The following is a 26,876-nucleotide window of genomic DNA, read 5'->3' as shown; positions in this document are numbered from 1 at the left end:
CGACCAAGAACCATGCTTAATGTGTCTTTTTATGCATGTTACGTCAAAATGACGCATACATTTCGTTTGTAAAACGCGACATGTATCTCACCTCGAGAATTATTACTTAATAATTCATGTCTCGCTAATTCTAGCAACGATTAAGCCTGTCATGTTTCCTGGTTGTCGCCGCAACTAATTGCCAATTTAAAGCACTCGGCAATCGAGAACGGACACAAAACCGGCCTTATATGACTTACACTCACGGAGATTTTTCTTTGAAGACGCCTGATAAGTGAGTCCAATATGAATAGACTCGTAGTGTCATGCCACAGTTTCCAAAGAACCCGCGTTTCCGTAAGAATTTCTCATCCCTAAATTTGCGATTTTCACAAAAGTCTGATTTTTCCGCTCGCTTCGAGATCGGGATTTAGAGTTACAAGTTTGCGATAAAAACAACGTCATTAGATAGTGCAATGTTTGTTTGATGCGCGGCTTTGTAGAAAGTTAATTTGAATAAATTTGCTCGAGAGATTTTAACAAACATGCGCGACATTATCGGCACAAAAGCATCTACTCGACTTAAACTAAGTTTTCAAATTAGGACGAGGTTCGAGATGGTGAGCAACAATTGCATGGTTCAGACTGGACGCACTGAAATGAAAATACGCGTAACAAGGAGCTGAAACGTGAAACTGATTTCAAATAAAATAAATCATCAATAATTAATCAAAATAAATATATAATAATCAAAATAACCTGTATGGAGATTTGTATTATTTAACCCAATTATGCCTAGCGTCTAGAAAAAAGGCCTTGGCAAACAGCGTAGACCCAGATGAGACGCCGCATGATGCGGCGTCTCATTAGGGTCTGCGCTGTTTGCTTATAGGAATTTCTGTAACAAATATTCTAAATATATAAATAAATAAACTAGACATCCCTAATTTTTGGAAATAAATTGATCCAATTTAGAAGGATGGGAGAGTCCACTAGGCATAAATGGGTTAAAATGTTCAAAGTGTATTGCCAGGTCGGCAATGTCGCCTTTGGTGAAAACACCATCAGAACTCTAACAGAGCATGATTACGGTTTGTTAACCTTCAATCAACAATGGATGAATATAACAGTTTATCGATTATGAGTGCATCTACATAAACAAAGCCCAAATATAAAGTGTATGCGTGCATAAAAAAAAATCCTGTCCATGGGTTTATCACACACATGGACATTTGCTAGTACTTGATTTAAGTTCGATAACAGGAACAGCATTATATTGCTAGTTGTTCGGAAAGGATATACTATGCGCACACCCAACATGTTTTTGGATGAATGGTTTCCAGTGGCAATTGAGCTAATTCTGATAGTCATGAACGTTTTACGTTACAGAATCAATTTAGACGTGAATGCTACTTTTTGAACCAGAATGACGGTGTGCAATATCGACTGCAGCTGAATTTTGATGTGAAGCAGATTTTGAAGCCATATTGTAGAGCTCTAGAAAACGCAGTTTAAACCTTTTCCCACTAAGAAGCAAAGTGAAATGGCATTTGCAACCAGCACAAAACCAGAACAGCCTGCGAGTTACTTGCAGTCAGTTCAGGTTTAATGCTGTTTGCTGCTCGTCAATATCTTAAGGTTGGAAATGAAGCCTTTAAAACTTGATTCTAGTAAAGAATATTTGTAATTTAATTAGATTTCCTAAGGAACTACAAACCCATCAAAGTTGGTTTATACAGGGTAAAGGGTTAAATTATAACAAAACCCTAAAATATTATTAGTTGACAATGAGTCAAAAAGAACGAAACCCACGTTTCTTAATGCAATTGCTCTCAATGCCAGAAATCTAATACTCAATTAGAAAAGCGGGTGGAAATAAAGCTCGCCTGTTATCTGCAAGACCCATCAACAGGAACCCAAAGACAACAATAAACCCAAATGTAATCTAGCCAACTGGCCTTTCTTCTTTCTGCCAATCCACTTAAACCAAACATTCAATCAATACTCTTATCCAAGGTTTGTTAACGAGCGTATTACTTGTGAATGCAATATAAATCATTCACTGATATCGTCTTTTGTAGTGGTTTCTATTGACCCCGCCCACAGTTCGCAATTTGAGGCGGTGTTAGTCCTCAGTTCTCGAGATTGCAATTTACGATAACTGGAAAGCGAAATCTCGTAAGATCTCGAGCTCGCGCGATATTACGCGACGTGATTAGCAGCATGGGAAAAGGGCATCGGGTCGACATTGGCAAATAGAAAAGAGCTGCTTAAAAACATACGAGAATAATTTACTCATTTTGGTGTGTGAGGAATGTTGAACTGACAAACCGCTGCAAATGCATTGCGTGCAGTTAAACAATGTCATTCATCGCTTCATATTAAATACCGGAGAGCGCCCGTAGTTCCCGGCGTGAACTGGGTCGTAAAACATTTTTCCTTGTATAAACAAAGTTTTAAAATGAAATTGGCAAAAAACACAGTTATAAACATATTTGCAAGAGTCTTAAAAGAATCGCGCAATCCATAGTGGAAATACGAGTCTTTTTCAAACATCAGCCGTAATGATTGTTTGAATTGACACGTGTATACATATCATTTTTAAAACGTAACCGTCACCAAATTTAACAAATAGGGCAAGTTTTAGCTTATACTTTAGTATTATCAATTGATTGCAAGAAATGATATACAAGACCTTCAATATAAAGCACGACGCCGATATAAAGAGTTCAATATATTTTTATCAGTAAATGGCTAACATGCGTGGGTTCATTTCGAATCATGCGTGTATGCTCCTTATGAAAGATTGCATGTGTATCATTTATTCACGATCAATCAAACAAGTGTTCAAGCGCAACACATGAAACTCATAGAATACTTATTGTTAACCATGTACACTTAACATTTGGAACACTTAAACACTACGTCAAACGAAAGTTAAATCAAATTCGTCCGATATCCAGTTTAGTATCAAACAATGTAATTCATTTAAAGTTCCGTATATTCGTTTATCAAACAATGTAATTCATAAAGTAAACGATCTTGCTTTTCTTCTGTTATTCTTTGTTAAAAAATGCAAATTTACATGCTTGGAAAATTTCATTAACATGGCATACCGAAACTAATTAAAACTATATCAAAATCCGAAAGTCATTTCATTTATCTTTTCAAGCCAGTATTGAGTTTCATAAAACAACGGACAACGCCTCTACACCCTTTTGGGGATTGTAAGGTCCAATGAAAGGCATGCAGTGTTATAGGCTGATTGGGGAATCGTGTTAAGCCTTTGTTAATCACGGTTTTGTGTTGTATAACATTACGTGGTTGGAGTAAATTAATGTCTTTTGGTCGACGTTTTTTTAAAGGTACAAGTTGCTGTTAAGTTATGCACTCATTATCGAAAGGCAATGAGTTTAAACTGCGGATTGAAATCGATCTAGATAAAGGACATTAAACCATTTATGCCTAGTGGACTCTCCCATCCTTCTAAATTGGATCAATTTATTTCCAAAACTAGAGCTTTGTCACAGACGTGACGAATACCCCCACATGCCGCATTGACACATAATATTTTGCATGTCGTCTTCACAAAAAACAGCGGACACCATGCTCAATTTTTAAAACGCACTAAGTGACCCCTCGACCTAGTTTTTGACCCAGAAAGGCACATGCTCTAATTTGGCCTTAAGATCATCTCCATAAAACTTCTGACCAAGTTTGGTGAAGATCGGATGTAAACTACTTGAATTAGAGAGCGGACACCATGCTGAATGTTAAAAAACGCACTAAGTAACCCCGTGACCTAGTTTTAGGCCCGGAATGGCCCATGTTCAAACTTGTCCTAGAGATCATTTAGATAAAACTTGTGACCAACTTTGGTGAGGATTGGATGAAAACTACTTGAATTAGAGAGCGGATAACATGGTGAGGTTTAAAACGCACCAAGATACCTCGTGACCAAGTTTTTGACCCGGCATGACCCATATTCAAACTTGACCTAGACATCATCTAGATACAACTTCTGACCAAGTTTGGTGAAGATTGGATGAAAACTACTTGAATTAGAGAGCGGACAACATTGTGATGTTTAAAACGCACTAAGTGACCCCGTGACCTTGTTTTTGACCCGGCATGACCCATATTCAAACTTGCCCTAGACATTATCAAGATACAATTTCTGATCTATTTTAGTGAAGATTGGATAAAAACTACTTGAATTAGAGAGCGGACAACATGGTGAGGTTTAAAACACACTATGTGACCCCGTGACCTAGTTTTTGACCCGGCATGGCCCATATTCAAACTTGACCTACACATCATCTAGTTACAACTTTCTGACCAAGTGTGGTGAAGATCGGATTTAAAGTACTTGAAATAGAGAGCGGACAACATGCTGAATGTTTAAAACGCACTCACTAAGTGACCTATGCCTTTTTTCTAGACGCTAGGCATAAATGGTTTAAGAACAAAAGCAGCTCGTTAACTTTCAATATGTTGGTATATTACATCAATCTTAACGTGTCGGCCGTGCATACCAGTTTTTGTCGCATTCACATTCCAACATGTTGCCAATATGTTCAAATCGATACCGAATATTTGGCTATTTAACTCATCAAATCTGCATTTACTTTAGTGATTGGTCATTCGCGAACAATTATTCGCTACGAAAATGAAAGCTTCATCTCACTTCGACATGTATAAAGATTAAACAAAAAAAGAGAAATGTGTCAATTCCAGTAAGCGTCAACTTATCTGTTCGGTAATTTATGTATTTTGAAGTGATACATGCATTAGCAGTTTTTACTTAACGTGTGTGCCATGTACCAACAAGATCATTTACGTATGTATACATGTATATTTTATCTCACCTGCAATTCATCTTGTTTAAGTGAATATTATTTGAGTCTAAGCTAGCCTACTACAGCGAAAATACACAGAGCACCACCTCACAGAGCACCACCTAAACGAACAAAGCTACTTAATATGCCGTAGTTATTAAACCATACGGATGAATCTAATTAGAGCATTTTATTGTCCCACAATCGTATTAGCTGTCTTGTTAATTGCACATTAAAGATTGAGGCACGATGATAAATCGCCTATTCCCGACTCACTGGCAGGCCAATCAAAATTGCAAATGATATTATTGGGGTGATAATTTTGTTCCCGTCGCTTTTGCCTCAAAGGATAACGTCGAAGTCATATACAAGGACAATCGTGATACATCGACTATCTCCGGAATCCTCCGGAATTTATGGAATAAATCGTCGGCTGATCCAGAGTCATACATGGAGAAAGATTTGCAAACTTCAGAAAACAAATACAAGTCGATGTTGGAAACCATATTTGAATGACCATTTAGCTTTCAAACCTCGTTTGTCAAATATATATATATATATATATATATATATATATATATATATATATATATGCATTTAAATACAATATTACGTCCAGTTGGAAGCAAATCAGCCTTCAGGTCCATTATTTCCATTGCTAAGAATATATTCGACAAAGTAAACCTGAATATCACACGGCTCAAGACCCGTGTGTGCATGTGTGTACATGCTATTCGTGATCTACGAATTTCATTCCAACCGAAGCATCATCATTATTAAACTTTATACGATATCATGCAAAATAAGTAAGTTATTTCAAACTCCGTCGAAAAACGGGTAGTTTGTATGCTGCATACAACTTTTAAAACTCACGCCTACTCAAATACTATCAAGTTTGACAACAAAGTTTCCAAGAGTCTGTTCAAGCATTTCGCAATGGGACCAAATGTTTGTTCACGCATTTCGTAAAGGGACTATTCAAGCGGTTACTAATTAAGGTATCCACATATGCGAAATACATTGGTCAACTTTGCGATTCTCACGGTCCCGGTTTCTTTTTCTCAACTTTATCGGTCAGTCTGAAACGTTCCGCCGGTATTGGGTCATCCGATACGCAAGGTGATCTTGCGATAATGAAAGGGGGCGTATCAAAACTCATCTGAACAAATTGTGTGTAAAATTGTTTGACGCCATTGTTCAGCTAGTGGACATAAATGAACCATTGCAGATTAATACCAAAATAAGTGATATTAGTGAAAAACATTATTTTGGCCTGTGGGTTTAATTTATAGACGTTTGAGTTAATTTTTTGCCATTTTAGATAAAACCCCTGAACAATTTACTGTTAATGCTACATCACAGGAAACACTGCGAAACTTGCTAAAGATCAGTAATTAATAAACAAACCTTAAGTACACATGGCTGTCCGGCCTAGACATTTATTTTCATCAACATTTAATATTGTTTTATTGTCATGGACCAAAATATCACAAATGAAATAACGTTCAAAATACCAGTTTGACATAAGACTGATGGGTTATATGATGCAAAATAGCAATGTGTTGCACCTGCTCCATTCTGCCACCCACACCTCATTCGATTCCGCGCGCTCTGTTAGCTGCCTTTTTAAACTTATTTTTAGCTCGATTGCATCGAAGGCCAGGGGCATATTGAAAAACTCTCTGAGTCTGTTTACTGGGTAAAACAGATACTTGAATGTCCTTAGGGGAGTTTGAAAAAACGCCCCCACAGTTGGTATCGAACCCATGACCTCCCGGTCGCTTGGCGGAAACTATATGCACTTCGCAACGGCGACCTTATTTGCTTGGCATCAATAAAATAAAATACTGATGCAATGATGATCTCATGTATTTGCAATTACTCAGTATATGTTTTTATGTTAGAATATTGGTCTTTCTCAATACGATACCGGAAATCTATGTCCAAACCATCGTCATTGGTCACACCATTTCAAACACGAGACGAAATGACATCATTTTATTTACTACGCATCTAAGATGACAAAGTCCCACGTGATCGATTCTAACAACGTGACATTTTAGATGATATTCTACACCACAGAAACCTTGGCGCGCACAATGGATTTTTATATTGGCGCAATAGCGCTGTAATCTATATTGCAGTCATAAACACTGCACTCTCGCTAAATAGGGAAATGCGCTTTATGTCCAAACACTTTTATCCCGTTTCAATGACTTCTCAAGTTGCACAAGTAAGTTAAGACGCACAAATTCAATCTGTCTTAGTGTTCTGATAAGATTGATGCACGGAAGAGTGATTTAATTTTTGTAAGCATTAAACGTTGCAAGATTTGCTACCCCTGGAAAACAACAATAGTTATAAAAATTAATATGGCAGTATTAGAAGAAACATTTAAAGACGACACCAATACCCAATGAATGGTTCTTTACAATACTGACACCGTGCATGCAGCTAACAATCGACAACGAATAAAAACAATCAGGAAGAAATAACAAGTATTGCTGCCGCTGGCTTTTGCTGTTGTTTTAGCTGCAATGCCGCCACGACTGATATTACTGCTACTGATATAACGAGGGCTACTGTTGCTGCTAATACTACCTCCACTCCAAAGACGAAGATGACCAAATCCGAACTAAATATAAAGGTGAAAGGAGCAATGTACAGCAAACAAGAACATACATGCTGCAATTATTTACACAAAACAGCACGAAAAGTATCACTCATCCATAGAGTAATGTGCAAGCTCATTTGCATTAATTTGCGCACGGGGCAGTTGGCCGGGCTTAATCGACATGCGACATATGCTTGCGTGTTCGGCTTTAACATCATCATAACGAGCAAAAAAATTGTCCGCCACACGTCACCGTAACTCGTGGCTTAACTGAGCTAACGTCCTCGTGAGCACAGAAAACATGTACATTCTAATTATATAGTAATACGATACTCCCTGTCTATGGAGCCATTTCTTTTAAATAAAAGATAGCGACTCTTTCCATTGTCCCATAGGTTACTTTGACTAGATTTGTAACTATCGGCTCAGCTACTACTTAAAAGTACTCCTATTTCTAAAACTTAAGTGTAGTACACTGTACCTGGAAAATATACTAAAAGCACCCGGTACAAAGGAATATGACCGTATGCCTTAGTTTCAGCGTATTTTTCGTACCCCAGGTACTGTGTGGTATATTTAAAGAGTACTATGGGGTACTTATGAATAGTACCTGAGAGGACAACAACCAACTAGAGCTTTGTCACAGACGTGACGAATACCCCCACATGCCGCATTGGCGCAGAATATTTTGCATCTTGTCTTCACAAAAAAACAGCGGACACCATGCTCAATAATTAAAACGCAGTAAGTGACCCCGTGACCTAGTTTTCGACACGGCAATACCCATGTTCGAACTTGACCTACACATAATCTAGATACAACCTCTGACCAAGTGTGGTGAAGATCGGATGAAAACTACTTGAATCAGAGAGCAGACACCATTAACCGAATGTGTAAAACGTACCAAGTGATCCAGTGACCTCGTTTTATATCTGGCATGGCCCATGTTCAAACTTGGCTTCAAGATCATCTAGATAAAACTTCTAACCAAGTTTGGTGAAGATAAGATGAAAACTATTTGAATTAGAGAGCGGACACCATGATGAATATTTAAAACACACTAAGTGACCCCGTGACCTTGTTTTTGACCCAACATGACCCATATTCAAACTTGACCTAGACATCATCTAGATACAATTTCTGACCAAGCTTGGTGAAGCTCTGATGAAAACTATTTGGAATTAGAGAGCGGGCACCATGCTCAATGTTTAAAACGCACTAAGTGACCCCGTGACCTAGTTTTTGTACCGGCATGACCCATGTTTTAACTTGGCCTAGACATCATCTAGATACAACATCTTACCAAGTTTGGTGAAGATCGGATGAAAACAACTTGAATTAGAGAGCGGACACTTAATACGGACCGAACGACTGACAGACCGACCGACAGACAGACAAGTTCCTATATACTAGTACCCCCTAAACTTTGTGTGTGGGGGTATAATTAAGCATTAAGTACTTAGCTCATTGTGTCCACAAGAAATTAAAGACGGGCAAGGTGAAGCAGCACTTATGCCTTCTTATATGCTCTGAACCAAACTGACACACCGCGAACACTGTCTTAAGGGAAAGATTGACACACCGCGAACACTGTCTTAAGGGAAAGATTGACACACCGCGAACACTGTCTTAAGGGAAAGATTGACACACCGCGAACACTGTCTTAACGGAAAGATTGACACACCGCGAACACTGTCTTAAGGGAAAGATTGACACACCGCGAACACTGTCTTAAGGGAAAGATTGACACACCGCGAACACTGTCTTAAGGGAAAGATTGACACACCGCGAACACTGTCTTAAGGGAAAGATTGACACACCGCGAACACTGTCTTAAGGGAAAGATTGACACACCGCGAACACTGTCTTAAGGGAAAGATTCACAGATAATATAACATGTTGCTGCGCAATACTCTTAAAATGTTTCCATTTTTTTGCCCATCTGTGATGATCAACAAGAGCTGTCATATTGAATGGCGTTTGCAATAATATACCCTTTACCACTTAGATTCGTATTTTGACGCATGTGTAGTCCCATCGAAAGGTAAATTTAATTAAATATCTTTCTTACTAAATTCAAGTTTCAAAGGCTTCATTTTCAACCCTCGGGTACTAATGAGCAGCAAACAGCATAGAACCTGAACAGACTGCGAGTTACTCGCAGGCTGTTCTGGTTTTATGCTGGTTACAAAAGCCATTCTCACTTTTTTCTTATGGGGAAAAGGGTTAAATAAGTTTTTGCATACAGGCATCGATAAATGTACCGCACTTAAACCTTAATAGGTAACAATTACATTGAGCTGACTTAAACACTCTATTTTACAATATAACTAAAACTAGACAACTCTCAAAGCGAAAAGACGTCAATTAGTATTTTCTGATCTAGATTTTTTCCAATGTTTCATGTCATTGTCCTTATAAATGATTAAAAGTCAACATTCCGGCGCCTTATATAAACGTGAATTCCGCTAGACGATGCATAACAAATCATCGTATGCACATGTCATAAATTAACAGTATATTATATATATCTATTTTTTGTAACTTAACACAGGTGCGTGATTAACGTTCTGGCGTATTCACTTTTCTACCGTGTGTGAGCATGCATTTTAAAGTTATAACGAACACAAAGTATGCAGCAGAAAACATGCGAGTTGTTCGAACATCGAACAACAAAGCTGAAGCGACCGCAGCAAAAAAGGTTACATTAAACTGCCCTATCATTGAAAATAACGACCGAATGATGGTAACAAAAACTTCATTAAATAAATCGATTGTGATGTGTACACGTGTGTACATGAATGCACGGATATGTATATGTAATATATTTATTTAGAGAATAAGTTCAAAGTGTGTGCATCAAATGATCCGTACTGGTTTTGTCAATACGCTGTAACATTTTTAAACAAAATTCTTGTTATCAATTCTAATGGCCTGTAAGTTTGATTGTTAACAAAAGCATGCTAAAAAAATAATTGCGTCTAGCTCTAAAAAATAACTTAAAGAGTTCATTTTGGACTGCCCTGAAACTAACTAAAGAAACTTCAGCGTACAGTTTATATAGTATTGACATACCTGTACGCTGAAGCCAACCCCGTATCGAAAGTCAACCAGAGTCGTAACATATTTATGTCACGCTTTAAATCAAAGAAAGCTCATTTTCTTGGATACATTTCTACGTATATTGGTGAATGAATATAAATTACTGCATCGGGGAATATTTTAAGGTTCAAATGTTTAAAATGCATCTTACAATAGATGAAAATAACTCTCATCAGTCTGAAATTCACAATTTTTACGCCATTGTCGCTTTGTCACGTGACGTGTTTTCATAGGGATACTTTCGGATCGACCTTGACATTTTTTGCTGAAATTGTACACATTACTTTCGTTTTCTGAAATCTATTATTTGTGATTAACAACTTACGTCTGGTGGATTATAAGACTGATTTCAGTGTGAATCAGGTAGTTTTAAATAATATTTACATTGAGTTTGTATTTACACTACAATTTGTTTACAAAACATCCAGAATAATCTTAAATACCGGGAAATGTCATTCTGAATTTGAAAACACTTGAGCACATGGTATGTTACTAAAAATAGAAATAACGTCATATGACCGTGAAATCTCGGGAGATTCGCATTTCAAGAAAGTCTGTCACATCACTGTTTTTTTCGATATGTAAGAGCAGAATAGATAAATTTTAAATGTTTAAGATAGTATTTTGTGAAAGAATATATCAGTTAAATGTGAAAAATGACAATCTTTCCGATCAAGTGGTTGATTTGGGCCAATAACTGCATTTAAAAGCTGTTTTGGACCGGTCTTTGTCAACTGTCAACTTTTCGGGAATTTCTGGTTGACTTTCTTAATGGGGTTGGTTCATAACTTTAAAGTCGCGCCTGTCAAAAATCATAAAAAGCGACATGTAAAGTTATGGTAGCCAGAACTACCCTGAAACAAGCTACGCATCGTAATTCCCATACATATCAAAGGCAAAGACGCAAATTATTTTGGAGAAACTTCAATACAATCGATTTACAACGGCAACGAGATCAAAGAACACGTAATCAGGCGTTTATTCACAAGTCTCCATTTCAAATACCATCAATCTCATGCGAATTTCTGTCGATGCCATTTCACTTACTCGTTTGCAAATATCAATTTTCCCGGTCTCCATTGCTGAAGAGGCTGCTGCTTCAAATCCGCGTTACCTCCCTTAGTTCCAAACAAGCCATAGTCTACAGCCAACACTATCTGCACTACTTCTGCATAAAATGCACTTCTGACAAGCCATGTGAGGACGGTGTGATCACAATTATCTCTGTCCTAGATTTAAGACTGAGTTAAAATACTCCATTGAAAATGAAGGTCTTTAAGGCTTTGAAATTACTCGTAGTCCGTAAACAAAACATATTCACATTATACTCCTCACTTTCTGCGTGTTAACTTAAAGCGCACAATACTATATACTGTATGTACACAATATTAAAACACACGTGTTCAAATGAACATTAACATTTATGCTAATGTACGATCGATCTAATCGAAACGGAGAAATTCCCTCACATTCGCTTCATATTCTTAATTGATTATACAAAAACGCACCACACACATCTAACACAAAACTCCAATGACAAGTTATCCATCTTCAAGCCGGACGAAAGTAACCTTTTGCCGGTCATCGCACTGTTACGTCGCGGATTTAAACCTTCGGCATTAGCAACGTTCTTTTTATCCCACTAATGGTGCTTAATACCCTTAACACCCTTAATCCACCACTTTATATCCGAAGCAAGGACATTTTTTATTATCCGCGTACCATGTCACTTATTCGAGTTTTAACACACAATGTATGTATGCTCTTAGGTATCCGCAAACAGGTTTAGACCTTCGCCGCGTCGAGACCACACTGTATATATTATAACATAACTGACAGAATCAGTAATTTACTTTGTGTGCAGCGAATGATAAATTAAACACCGGGCAATATAAACTTGCTCGCCTTGGAGCACTATCGACTTTTTCGAATCGCATTCGAGTGTAAAACGACATTTATGTTGCTCGCTGTCAATCAACCGCAAAGAGGCGGAGTTATCTCGGGCGCAAGGCAGGGTTTTGGGTCTCAGCCAACAGCTTTTCGTGATTAATTAAATGTGTATGGTAGATTTTATCGCCCGTACGATAATGCTAAAAGCATAGGCCAGAGAGAACGCTCGAACTAATTGATAACGAGGGGATCTGAAACACAAAGAGCTGATTGTAAAAGGTTATGCGAACGAAATATAGATAACGACGCGATGAAACATGACCACACAAAACGCGTACGAAACTACAAGAATTTGTATTTTGTAAGTAGTTCTTTTCGCTGCATATTGAAATTTATGATTAGAGGGTCTAAGTTTTTTAATCGTACATTTATCTGCATTAAAATTGTGCAAAAAGATTGGCACACTTTAAGTGATTTTCTTGTTTGATCAAAAACTGTAATTCTAACATTTTAGTATTATATTGCGCTAATGAATATAGACAAAAGAACAATAATGCCCATGCTTCATTGAAAGAATGTTCAATTGAATTACAGTTATTATGGTGTTAAAACCTCGCAGGTAAAATGGCTTCATTTGTGCGCAATCTCCTCGTCTTTAATACTGTTAAGTAATTGTTTTACATACTATTAAAGTGAGTGTTTGATATTTTTAATCAGCGATTTTTTTTGCCCACTTGGGAAAAGTACCTGTACAAAGCGAATTGGGAGAAAAATCAGCGCGAAAAAAACACATTTTTGAGACGATTTGCGTCGTGAAATCTTCAGATTTGGAATTAAGGATCTTTTGAATCGCATGACATTCAATTGCACAAGCGAATTTAATATTCTTGTTCATTTATTTTTGCTTGAAATATTCAGTTACAGTGCTCATTTATTTGTACATTTGCAGATAATGAGCTTTCGGAACAAAATTGGTGCAAATTTCATTCTTTGGGGGAATTTTTCAGACGGCAACTGGGCATTTTGTAATTTTTGGGAAAGTACCGTAGTTTCACGGAAAGTATATAAAGAAGGATAAAAATCGCTAATTTAATATACAAACCACACTTTTTGCAAAGAGTACAAAAGTCAAAAATAATTTCAGTACAAAAGTTCAATTATTTAAAATATTATAATTATTAAAACATATTTTTTCTTTTGACATTAATGTATAGCACATTGAATTGTGTCATATTTATTATCGATTAAAATCGTTTAAGTTATCATTAATTCGCCTAAGCGTTCAACTGACAAAGAGTGAAATTTAATTGACAAGGATAACTGGTATGTAAAAAATGACACACGCCAAAATTTAAAATTTGAACATAACATTTTCAAAATTTAAAATTTGAACATAACATTTTAAAATGAAACCCGTATCAACTGAACCGTCCCCGCTTACCCCCTACCCCACCCCACCCCCAACACACACATAACTAAAGACGGTACCAATTTCCGAAACCAATCAATTATTAAGCTCGTGTTTCTGTCTTAAGCAGTTTTGGCACGACGGAAATTGTTTTACAATACCCCAATAATAGTTTGCAAATTACACGCAGACATTTCCCAATGTTGCATTATTTCTTTGGGTTAGTGTTAGAGACAAATATTTGACTATCGCAACATATCGCCAATAAAATCTAGAAATTTAATATTTGTCTATGGGGCTTAAGGGTGGTTAAGAGCTGTAGTAACTTAACTGCCATACAACGATTACGATAACCCCCGAAAGCAGACTGACCGAAGAATTGGGAATTTTTTACGTAACATGGTTACCAGTCATATCGTAGAGTGATCTATGGTAATTATGGGGGTTAAATCTATTGTCGTAAAATCTTACTTTGCAAGTTTTATCTTACGTGTGACGTCATTTTGTTTGAACAATGTTACAAACAACTTGTCAGCCGTCAAAGGCTGCACAGTACATTGATAAATAGGTTTAAGTAAACACAACCGCCTGAAAAGTCCGCGCGGAGAAAATTAGCGAGTTATAAATGTTAAGTTGACTTGTTTTCTCACAAATATAGTAAATACTTTTAAACTCAATTAAATATCCTGCAAATAATAATCTGAATTGGTGTAAACGCAGAGTCTTCAAAACAAGGATTAAATACAGCGTGTTACAAATATTAAAACGAGAAAAGGTCGCTTTTTCTTTGCATTTCCTTCTTTTTCGAAAATCTTCTCTATGTGCGATGAAGTGTATCATTGTTCCACTTAACATTACATTAAAGGATACTTTCAATTTTACGTCATATTCTCAGAATTCTATCCTTATACAATGCAGCCGCTGCGAAGATATTGCTATTGAGTATTAATATACCATAAGTAAACAAGTATATACAAAGGATGAACAACCATAAAAATAATGAGGTGCACTTGAATGCAACGAAATATAACACGGTTTGATTTTTTTTTTTGCGCGCCATTGAACAATAAAATGGTCTTTTCAATCAAGAACAAATGAAATTAAAATGATTGTATTGCACAAATATTCGTCAATTATTTACCGAATTAATTCTGAATGCTCCATTTACTCCTGTTCTGTAGCCTTAATTCGTTAGTTCAATCATCCATTTTTTAAATTTCGTTTTATTCTTTAATTCATTATTATATTTGACAAAAATAAAAATTATGTAGACTACAATGCATTTTTAAAATAAAGATATTTAACGTCAATCTATGTAGCTTTAATATTTTATTTGGATATGATTGCAGATTATCGTAAAAAAATATTACGATGCTTTAAAACGCATCAAATCGTATTATTTAACTGTGGTATTTTACATTAAAATGACATATAAACGGTCCATTTCCATTTTTAGATAAAAATTTGCACAGCAACAGATAAATATATAGCTCGTCTAAACACAATCGCATTGAGTTTAATCCACCAAGTGTTTTATTACCTACTATAAACGATCCATTAAAACAGAAATTGATAGCGATAAAAGCTGACGAATTAGTGAATTAAGTTTGGCATTATCAGTGGCTTGTCGCCTCTCTATCTGTCCGAGGTCTATCCGATTACGACGCCATGCGGCGTATCTCGCCCCTGACCGCATTGTTTAATGAGTCCATTATATTGCAAAACTGTAATGGCCAGTATTGATTATGACAGATTAATGTTCGCATTATCTCTTTATGGCAAAAGATTCTCTGCAGACTTTGCCAAGCTCGAGGCGTCATGGTGAAGTGAAATCTTTGAAGTTATTGCCTCTATGAATTTAAGTCCGCATTATTTACATAAAAGAACACTTAAGTTTCTAAAAGGAAAGTCGTTCCTAACAGATTTTTTTCATACGTATTCTCGATGTTGGCGCGACGAAAACTCTCAAATGTACAGAATATTCTCCTAAATAGTATTTTTGTACAAACAAACGTGCGAACAGACACACGGATGTAAGGAACCATGGGCAGCAGTAACACTTAATTTCTGTTAACCATCTCTTCCACCACGTGTGCAAAAAAAAACGCATCTTCAATTTGCTAATTCAAATCACTAAACGATTTATGATTTCTACATATTATCCGATAAGCATTTTAAAACATACATGTCCATCAAATCAAGTAAGAAAATTTCTTATTAAACGTTTAACCAAATGTATGCCAAATGATTCATATTTATTTAATAGTAGTTATATTATGTAACTGCATGCATACGCAGATAAACATTTTGACAACGTGCTTGGATTAAAGCAAAAACTTGTAACGTTTCGTTGTGAATTTCCATTTTCTCTTCAGTCACTGTTCTTTTATGTAAATTACTCATCAGTGTTGCAAGAAATGAAATTCAGATGGTCATGCTTTGCGTTTTAGCTACCGAATGCATCTATATCTATTGCACCTTTTTACTTCAGAACGCGTCTTTACAAAAGCGCAACAAATAAATCATTTTACAAGCATAATAAATAATCCACGATGATTAAAACGTGTTCGTTTTGCCGGTATTTTTTTCAACGGATTATATCAGTATCGATCAAACTTGTTTCGTGTTAATTTAAATATAATCAGGTACATTTAAGACTACCATATTTTTTAACGAAACTCACATAGAAAAAAACATTGCACGACAAAGTATTATTTTTTTGTTTTACTATGACATAAAAATGGAATAAATAAAACTGTACGATTTAAAACTTAAAGCAAAGCGTTAACATAATTGGATTTTAATAAAATAAAACGAAAAATATATTCATTAAATATACATTATACCAACATGTACTTGATATGCAAAATAATATTCAACACGTTAATAAATTGTAAATTTTTTAATAATTTATAACTTAAAATCACGTCGTATGAATGATAAAGTGACTAAAGGACACCTGTAGTACAATACAGCGCCTTGTTGCGCTCATATTCAAATATTCACGCGTTCTGATTTATTTCTATTATCGCTCGTTTGTTTGAAAATGAGTACTTACATAAGAAGTAACATAAGGAACGGTATACAGTTTGTGAAAACCAAACAATTATTACCTTTAACAGAACACAGCGTTTGTTTATTTATTGTTCTTGTTGTTGTTGTCGTAGTTGTTGTCGTTTTTTTAAATAAACTTCCATTCTTTAAAATTGCATATAAACAATGCACAAAAAATTCACATGGCATGCAAATGTAAAAAGGAAAAATATGTTTTCTATGTTAAAAACTTGTCTATGCTTACGAAAATTTTTCATTTAGCACTAAAATGTTACATTTTTGTTGTCCGTCGTTGGTTTCTATGGAAGAATCGGCAGCAATTAATACATGAATATTGCGTAAATATATATAATTATGTAATCATGTATATTTATTATGTATTTAAATGATCGCTCGTTCATTGAAAATGAAAAATATATATAGCAAAAAATATCAGCGACAAATAATCATATAATCCACATAAGTACAGAGCACTTCGTATATTGTGGTCTGATTAACCCATTTATGCCTAGCGTCTAGCAAAAAGGCATTGGCAAACAGCGTAGACCCAGATGAGACGCCGCATGATGCGGCGTCTCATCAGGGTCTGCGCTGTTTGCTTAAAGGAGTTTCTGTAAGAAATATTCTAAATATAGAAATGAATATACTAGACATCCCTAATTTTGGAAATAAATTGATCCAATTTAGAAGGACGGGAGAGTCCACTAGGCGTAAATGGGTTAATAGAGAGCGAGAGTGTCAGGCCTTCTACGACGTCGAACCGGTTCAGTTTTATATGATATGAAAATAATGTATCATATTGGAAGTACAAGAAAAGAATAGTGAATGTTCATATTAAGCAAGTGTATCATTGATGTTATTGAAAACCCAGTGTTAATTGTGAACATGCTGGAAATATGTCTGAAAGTTATCATATTGTATTTGTTTTTACTTTGCAGTAGACTTGGACTTTACTTTACACTAAGCATACTATAACGGTTTTAAGTGTATAATATCTACATTATTGCGCGGAAAAAACAGCAAAGTTTCGCTGACTTTTGTGTAAGTGTTTTGCGCATAGTTAACCATTATCATGCATACATGTGCGTTAAGTTTCGTCAACAGATTAGCCTATGTAGTCCGCACAGGCTTATCTGGAACGACAGTTTCCGCTTTTAAGGAATTATTTTGATCCAAACCTGTGCATACTGCACTTGCTAATCTGGGACGATACTTTACGAAATGCCTGAACCCTTATTGCCCAGAGCGCGTTTTAACGATTGTCGTACAATGGTATATGAACGCAGCGATTGTTCCATTCTTTATAAAGTACCCGTAAAAGGTACTTTCCCAATTGAATTTTTTTTTACAAAATTTCCAATTTATGTCTGAAAATTTCCCAAAAGGAGGGCAAATTCCGTCAATTTTGTTCCAAAAGTGCATTATCTGCAAGTAGACAAACAAGAGCACAGCATAACAGGTGCCACGCTCGGATAAGAGAGCAGTTTTGAATAAATGAAAGCTTGTCAGATTTTTTTTGATTTTTTTAGAGGTCACAGTGACCTTGACCTTTGACCTAGTGAACCCAAAATGGGTGTGGCGTGTATAACTCATCAATGTGCATCTACATATGAAGTTTCAAAGTTGTAGGTGGAAGCACTTCGATTTTAGAGCCAATGTAAAGGTTTTAGCACGACGCGGACGGCGGACGTCAGACGGCGGGAGTCGGACGGCGGACGACGAGCTGGCTATGACAATACCTCGGGTTTTCTCCGAAAACGCCGAGCTAATAAAATGAGCACTTACACTTAACATTTGAATGTAAATCAATATGTGAGTAGATTTTTGAATCGCGAATTTTCCCAATTTCAGGGTTTTTCGCGCTAATTTTTCCCCTATCGACATGGTACAGGTACTTTTCCCAAACGGGTTAGAAAAATCGCTGGAACGGATAGCCGAAGAAGCTTCGAAACAAAATTAATCTGACTAGTTTGGTCGGTAAAATACCGCAAGATGATGCGAATATTACGTCAGTGTCATCTACTTTTAAATTATATTAGTCGATAATGCGCAGACATGTTCTGGAATTAAATAGTTTCCCCCTTAAACAATAACAAGGCATAATGAACACACAGCCGATGCAAATCCTAAACAAGTTCTTTGGAAAATAACAACAACAAATAGCCCTGCAGAATACCAAGAAGTAGACAATGCACGAATCTTTCCGCGGAAAGTTCAATTACTAGTATTCCGCGAATGGTTTGCTTTACAACGTAGGGTCGGGAAGCAAGATCGCATCTTTCGTCACAATTGTTCAAGAATTCCTCGGGGGCTCGTGTTTACATTGGCACACTCACAAAATCATAATGAAGCCGAATTCCCATCGCACATTTCATCAATCTCAAAAGTAATGCGCCGTCAAGTATCCAGAAAATTTTCTGGTCAAACTGTGCGAGTGTGCACATGAAATCGGAAATTAACTTAGAGTGTAAAATTCTAAAACCAAACTGTTAAAATGTGCACTATTTAGGTCAAACAAGATATCCTCCTAAGAAAATGCACATCTGTTTATGCATAGTTTGGATTTCTGCAAACGCCAGAATATTGCGCGCAAGCATTCTTATCAACTGTCGCGTTATTGGATACCGAGTTTGGTTCCGCAATTTAAAGAATGTTATCTTTCTACTTTTGCACCGTACATTAATAAAGTATTAAATGTATACTACCAGCATAAACACATAAGTATACCATTAGAACCGTTTCATTCGAGTATAACAACGATGACAACGTGTTCTTGTACCGGGTTGCCAATATAAAATTATCTCTACATATTTAAATCACGTGTTATTCAAATATTTATGATATTAACCTGCAAACCGATTGCCGATGCGCACATTATGTAACTAGAGCTTTGTCACAGACTATTAATTTTTGCATGCTGTCTTCACAAAACAAGAGAAGCTAATTTATGGCGAATTTTAAGAAGTATTATGCCATTATCATTTTTGGCCATTTTTGACCTTTGAACTCAAAGTGTGACCTTGACCTTGGAGATATCGACATAATTCTTTCGTGCAACATACCGTCCAATGATGGTTTACAAATGATTTTAAAATCTCACAATGAACAACATATACTAGTATATAGCCCGGACAAGCACATTTATGGTCTTTTGTGACCTTTGAACTCAAAGTGTGACCTTGACCTTGTAGATATCAACGTTATTCTTTCGCGTGACACACCATCCGATGATGGTGAACAAATGTGCCAAATGATTAAAAAAAATCTCACAATGAACGACATAGTTATGGCCCTGACATTAGCTCATTTATGGCCATGTTTGACCTTTGAGCTCAAAGTGTGACCTTAACCTTGGAGATATCGACATAATTCTTTCGCGCGACACACCGTCCAATGATGGTGAACAAACGTGCCAAATGAATTCAAAATCTCACAATGAATAACTTAGTTATGGCCCGGACAAACTGTCGGGACAGACCGACAGACAACCGACAGACAGACCGACCGACAAAGTGACTCCTATATAGCCCCCATTACCATTGGTAATGGGGGTATAAATAGTTCAAGGCTGGGCACAGAACAAGTGTGTTTGGTAAGACACGAATGGCTATGTACACGACAATTGCGATACTTTTAAAAGATGAGTAGCGTTCTGAGAAAACGGGGCTTAACGTATGTGCGTAAATTGTCATCCCAGATGACAGTCCGCACAGGCTAATCAGGGACGACACTTTCCGCTTTTATGGTATTTTTCGTTTAAAGGAAGTCTCTTCTACACGAAAATCCAGTTAAGGCGCAAAGTGTCCTCACTGATTAGCCTATGCGGACTACACCGGCTAATCTTGGATGACACTTTACGCACATGCATTAAGCCTAGTTTTCTCAGAACGCGACTACGATTATTCTCATTATGATGCCCGTGTTAAGCAACAAGAGCTGTCGGAGGACAGCGCGCATGACTATTCGAGTGCTTGACAGTATAACGTAAGCCATCATGGGGAATTTTTTTTGGGGGGATAGGGGGGGGGGGTATAGGGGGGTATAATGTGGGGTGTAGTAGTTTATAGAGACGATGTTTAAAAAAAAATGGGGGGGGGAAGGGGGGGTGGGGGTTGAGAGGGGTGGTAATTTATTAGATGATGTTTAAAAAAAAATGGGGGGGGAGGTTGGGGGGGAGGGATTCTGGGTAGGGGCGTGGGGTATTGTTTGGGTGGAATCCAGTGTGGTATTCAGGTAAGTGTTGTTTTGTCAAAGTAATAATAAAATGTGATCATAAATAAAGAAGTTATGGCAATTTAAGCAAAATGTTCAATTATCTAAGTGTAAAAGGGGTCATAATTATGTCAAAATGCTTGATACAGTGGTCTGCTCTTGTTTATAGGTTGGGGTCATGTTGGTAAACAAGTAAAGCAATATGTCAAAGGATATAGCAAATATTTGGTGTAGTACGCAAACTTTAACATAGATCTATCAATAATATGCATATTCTAAGTATAAAAGGGGCACTAATTATGACAAAATGCTTGATAGAGTTGTCTGCTTTTGTTTATATAGGTTGGGGTGATGTTGGTAAACAAGTATGCAAAATATAAAAGCAATATGTCAAGGGACAATGAAAATTAATGGGGTAGTACGAAAACTTTAACATTTGCTGCATATTTTAAGTGGAAAAGAGGCCATAATTATGACAAAATGCTTGTTAGAGTTGTCTGCTCTTGTTTATAGGTTTGGGTCATGTTGGTAAACAAGTATGCAAAATATGAAAGCAATATGTCAAGGGACAATGAAAAAAATTGGGATAGTACAAAAACTTTAACATTTGCTGCATATTCTAAGTGGAAAAGGGGCCATAATTGTGACAAAATGCTTGATAGAGTTGTCTGCTATTGTTTATAGGTTGGGGTCATGTTGGTAAACAAGTATGCAAAATATGAAAGCAAAATGTCAAGGGACAATGAAAATAATTGGGGTAATACGAAAACTTAAACATTTGCACACAGACGCAGACGCTAACACAGACGCTAACGCCGACGCCGGGGTGAGTAGGATAGCTCCACTATATATATTTCATATATAATAGTCGAGCTAAAAATACATCTCCATCGTGTTTTTTTATAATATTTAACAATACCGCAATACGCTCGTTGACGGGAATACTTTACAGAATTCATTCGCTGTTCTGGGCTCTTAAAGTAAAACAACTAGTTTCAGACATCTTTTGTGAACATTTCTTTTAAATAAACAATCGTCTCGTAAGTACGCACGCACGAGATAAGATCAGAATTATTGCAACGTGCGTTGCTAGCGATAGACATGATCTGCGAGTGTGGTTGTGCAATGGCTCTAGACAAAACCACCTTGCAGAAATTAAAAAGACGCTGTCTTAGAAGTGCGTAGGTAAATTGGTAATACACAGGTACGCCGGTGCAAAGACTTCAGAGATTCTCCGTAAAACTGCGTCGAGAAAAACAATATTGCAAGTGCGTTAGCGCCCATGATTTATTATCTAGATGAATTTGCTGTCGACATAAAACATTGATATTTCTTGAGCAGTAAAGCAGTTTTCTTTTGGCCACGTGAGCCTGTCCCACTCTGAACGTTACAGTGGCCCAACATTGTGGCATCGCATCCATGAAGTCCTGTATATAAACGGATTAGTTCACAATCATTAAGTTGATTAACATGTTCGCGTCATACAAATGGATGTATTTAGTTCCTATCGATTCTTGCTATTGGCGAACGGACCGGGACGACGCACATGCAGTTTGACGTATCAAATAAAATGTTTTAGATTCAATGCAACAATGATTCATTCTAATGTGGCCGAATACGTAAAATTAATTCCAGATGGAAAAGTATCCCAATACGTTTTACTGAGTAAATCATTACCACCAAACGACGAATAACACTGTTTCCGGTTTATTGATGGTCGTGTTAATCACACCGTTCCCGGCGGTCTAACCAAATCCCATCGGACGCCGTGCCGTTGCGAAGTTTACCTTTGCGCATAGCCATTACGTAATACGTTCAAAAGCCATCTGCCGCATTGCGTTCTCGAAAATCGTAACTACTTGGCGCTTAAAATTGCGAAAAGGAAACCAGAGACGCTTTGGTGCAGTTAAATCTCTCCGAAGAAATCATCAACTGAGTCAAATCAATGAATTTTGATGCATGGAAGTTGAGAGCGTTGAACACAGAGGAAACTGAACTAAATGAGTCGTGTTCTGAGAAAACTGGGCTTAATGCATGTGCGTAATAGGTCGTCCCAGATTAGCCTGTGCAATCCGCATAGGCTAATCAGGGACGACACTTTCCACTTTTATGAAATTTTTCGTTTAAATGAAGTCTTTTCTTAGCAAAAATCAAATTTAAGCGTAAAGTGTCGTCCCTGATTAGCCTGTGCAGACGACATTATATACACATGCATTCTACACCATATTCACAGCGCGAGTATCAACTACATTACACGTTGTTGACTTATACGACTCAGATTGAGCATTAACGTCATCATTGCTAGCCGGCAACTTTACGCACGGAAGTTGGGATAACTAGTGTGTCATGTATTTGATACCATAAATATACACTATTTGTCTTTACATACATACAGAAGAAGACATCCGTACATGTTTGATCACACAAATATAGACATAAATTACATATACATTTGATAAACCGATTTATGCCTAGCGTCTAGAAAAAAGGCCTTGGCAAACAGCGTAGACCCAGATGAGACGCCGCATGATGCGTCGTCTCATCTGGGTCTGCGCTGTTTGCTTAAAGGAATTTCTGTAAGACATATTGTAAATATATAAATAAATATACTAGACATCCCTAAGTTTGGAAATAAATTGATCCAATTTAGAAGGATGGGAGAGTCCACTATGCATAAATGGGTTCAAATACTATACAGAAGCAATTCGATGTCACATTGGGGTGGCATTTCGGTTCTTGTTATACAAGCTGTTTCAACGGTAGACAACCAACATGTTTTCCCAACAAAATGAGTATGTCACGAAAATTCTGTATGGCCTATACTAATGATAAACAAGAGGGCCTGAAAGCCCAAAGTCGCTCACCTGAGATAACATGATATTATTGGGACAAATCTTCTGACCAAGTTTCTTGAAGATCGGAAAATAATTGTGGCCTCTAGAGTGTTAACAAGGTTTTACTATAGCCATATAAGGAAAAATGCCCCGCCCCTGGCAGCCATGTTTTTCCACCAACCGGCATCATTTATGAACTCGTCCAAGATATTATCGGGATGAATCTTCTGACCAAGTTTCATTAAAGTAACATTACTACTCAAAATCAACGAAAATTCGTACACTTGTTCGTTAAATAAACTTAGCCATTTAAACATCAGTGTTTCTTATGGCAATTGCCGAAATCTCAACGCCAGATGTGGTCTGGTAAAATAGATGTTTGTAGATACAAAATGCTCGTTTTTATTATTGTTTTGCATATCTATTCATACGACACATGAACACTAACATGGTGTTCGTGTGTCGTATGAAAAGATATATTCGCGGGAATTAATTGTGGCCACAAATAAATAAAAACGAGCATTTTGTATCTACAAAAATCTATGTAATCATACCACATCTAGCGTTGAAATTTTGGCTATTGCTACAAGGAACACTGATTGTTAAGGTGTTAACTTTATTTTACGAAATATTTAACGAAATTTTCGTTGATTTTGAGCGTTATAGAGACTTTACAGTAAATGTGGCCTCTAGAGTGTAAACACGAGTTTACTATAGCCATATAAGGAAAAATGACCCGCCCCTTGGAAGTCATGTTTTTCAAGCAAACATAATTATTTTCAAATTCATCCAAGATATCATTGAGACCAATCTTCTGACCAAATTTCATGAAGATTGGAAATAAATGTGACCTCTAGAGAGTTAACAAGGCAAATGTTGACGCCGCACAACGCACAACGGACGACGCACGACGGACAAATGGCGATCACAAAAGCTCACCATGAGCACGTTGTGCTCAGGTGATCTACAAAGTAACTTACGTACTACGCACGTAATAGTGCGGGGGCGTAAGCGCGTTTATTGCATGATGTGAGCTGCGTTCTGAGAAAACTGGGCTTCATGCATGAGCGTAAAGTGTCGTCCAAGATGAGCCTGTGCAGTCCACATAGGCTAAACAGGGACGACACTTTCCAATTTTATGGCATTTTTAATTTTAAGGAAGTCCCTCCTTACCAAAAATCAAGTTTAGGCGGAAAGAGTCGTCCCTGCTTAGCCTGTGCGGATTGCGCAGGCTAATCTGGGATGACACTTTACGAACATGCATTAAGCCCAGTTTTCTCAGAACAAGGCTCGTGTTATTGAGCCACCTAAGTGTACTTAAAATTATGTTTTGGTCATAGAAGTTTCAGTGCGCATTGTGTCTGATAAATTTATATCCGAATGTTCTCTGTGTAAGCGGCAATCAGTTTATCCGTGACGTATACCATACATCTATGAGATCTACATAAGACAATAATTTCCTTCGGTTTAACATGTTGGTGGGTGCTTTGCTTATACCAACTAATTGAACGTAGGTGAAACAAATGCCCCTTAAAATACGTATGCGAAAACAAAACTGAACAATTAATGGACTCAATAAATTATGACACACTTTATAAATATTCTCTCTAATCATACATAGCCATTGTGCAACTAACGTGATACCATTAATTCGGAAGTCCCCAACATATTTCTATAACTATAATACCATTTAACGTTTAAATAAAAACCTGGAGTGGTTAAATGACTGATAATGGTGAAAAAAATGTAGTCATCAATGTGCAGGGGCGAGTGAGGGGATGATTTGTCATTACTAGAAGACCTCTCGTGATTTCCGGAAATGAATAACACAAATACTTGTATAATGAGGAAACATTTAGAATATGTCGCAAGAGAAGTGTTGTCGCATGATGCATTAATAACTGAAGCTTTAGTATGAATCTTTAGTTTGGTTATTATACAATAAAAGAAGAAATCCCCACTCGACAAAAAAAGAAAAAGAGGTATCAAAATGAGAATTGATATGAATTAAAGAGTTGTTATATATAGGAATGGATATAAAAGAGTCATTATTTTTCTGACCGTTTTAGACCGGTGTACAAACGATTATATATTCTGACTAATCGAGCACTAAATAATTATATATGTTTCTGATCATGTTTTCCCTGCATAGTAAGTGCAGAGATCATAGACATAGATGATTTGTAGGTGCCCTTTACATGCATGTAAAGAAACATTATGAATGTACGATGCATGGACTGGACAGATCGATGTAACCTCCTTACTGGGAATTGTGAAAACGATGTGTCCAATTTCTTAATTTTAAAATTGAATTTTACTATGAAAAGCAATTAACGTGTGAGTACGTCTTAACTAGAGAAGTGTCTGATATAACTTCAATGCGATTTTTTATCATAGATTGTCCGATAGAAGTCATATTGAAAGTGAAATAATCGGTAATTTTTGCGATTTTGTAACTTCTTATATTGAGTATTTTTTTTATTAACAATGTCGTGTATATATTTTTTAAACGTAACCAAAGCGGAAACATTTTTTCCAAATAGCTGTTATTGCTATATCGGACTCTATAGTATTATATTTATCGCCGTAATGTGCATCGTGTATATTTTACGTATCTATATACAAATAATGCGTATTGCTGCATACCACCAAAAGCAATCGTCCTATGAAAGTATTGTTTATGATTGTTGAACTATGAACACTGTCGGAACATGTGCACATTTTCTTCAGTTACTTCAATCAATATCCCACATGCGCATGCTGTGGACAATTTCTCACCTTTGGGTCCAGACATTAGCGGTAACTGACATGCAAACAATGACCCATCATTTGTCAATCTCTTTCAATTCCGTCGCATATGGGTCAAACGTTCACGGACTGACTTCATTAAAAGCTTGATCCAATATTTCTCCCGCTCTACTGAAGACCGAAAAGACTTTTACCAG

General features: G+C 36.7%; 1 protein-coding gene across 2 annotated transcripts in view; it reads right to left on the bottom strand.

The window, feature by feature from the left end:
• LOC127862067 (uncharacterized) overlaps positions 1–26,876 on the bottom strand; it is a 90,954-nt gene that overhangs the window by 54,337 nt on the left and 9,741 nt on the right. The window contains exon 1 of one of the 2 annotated variants that reach the window (XM_052401013.1): positions 11,581–12,456. The exons of the other annotated variant lie outside the window; for it this stretch is intronic. Coding sequence (XP_052256973.1) covers positions 11,581–11,613 — 33 coding nt within the window. The 5' untranslated portion in view covers positions 11,614–12,456. Of the gene's footprint in view, positions 1–11,580; positions 12,457–26,876 lie in introns of those variants that run through there. 2 annotated transcript variants of the gene reach the window in all.

The sequence above is a fragment of the Dreissena polymorpha genome, chromosome 16 (genome assembly GCF_020536995.1).
Source record: "Dreissena polymorpha isolate Duluth1 chromosome 16, UMN_Dpol_1.0, whole genome shotgun sequence".
NCBI classification, from domain to species: domain Eukaryota; kingdom Metazoa; phylum Mollusca; class Bivalvia; order Myida; family Dreissenidae; genus Dreissena; species Dreissena polymorpha.
Note: the sequence above shows the minus strand (reverse complement) of the source record. Positions and strands in the feature narration are given on the sequence as shown.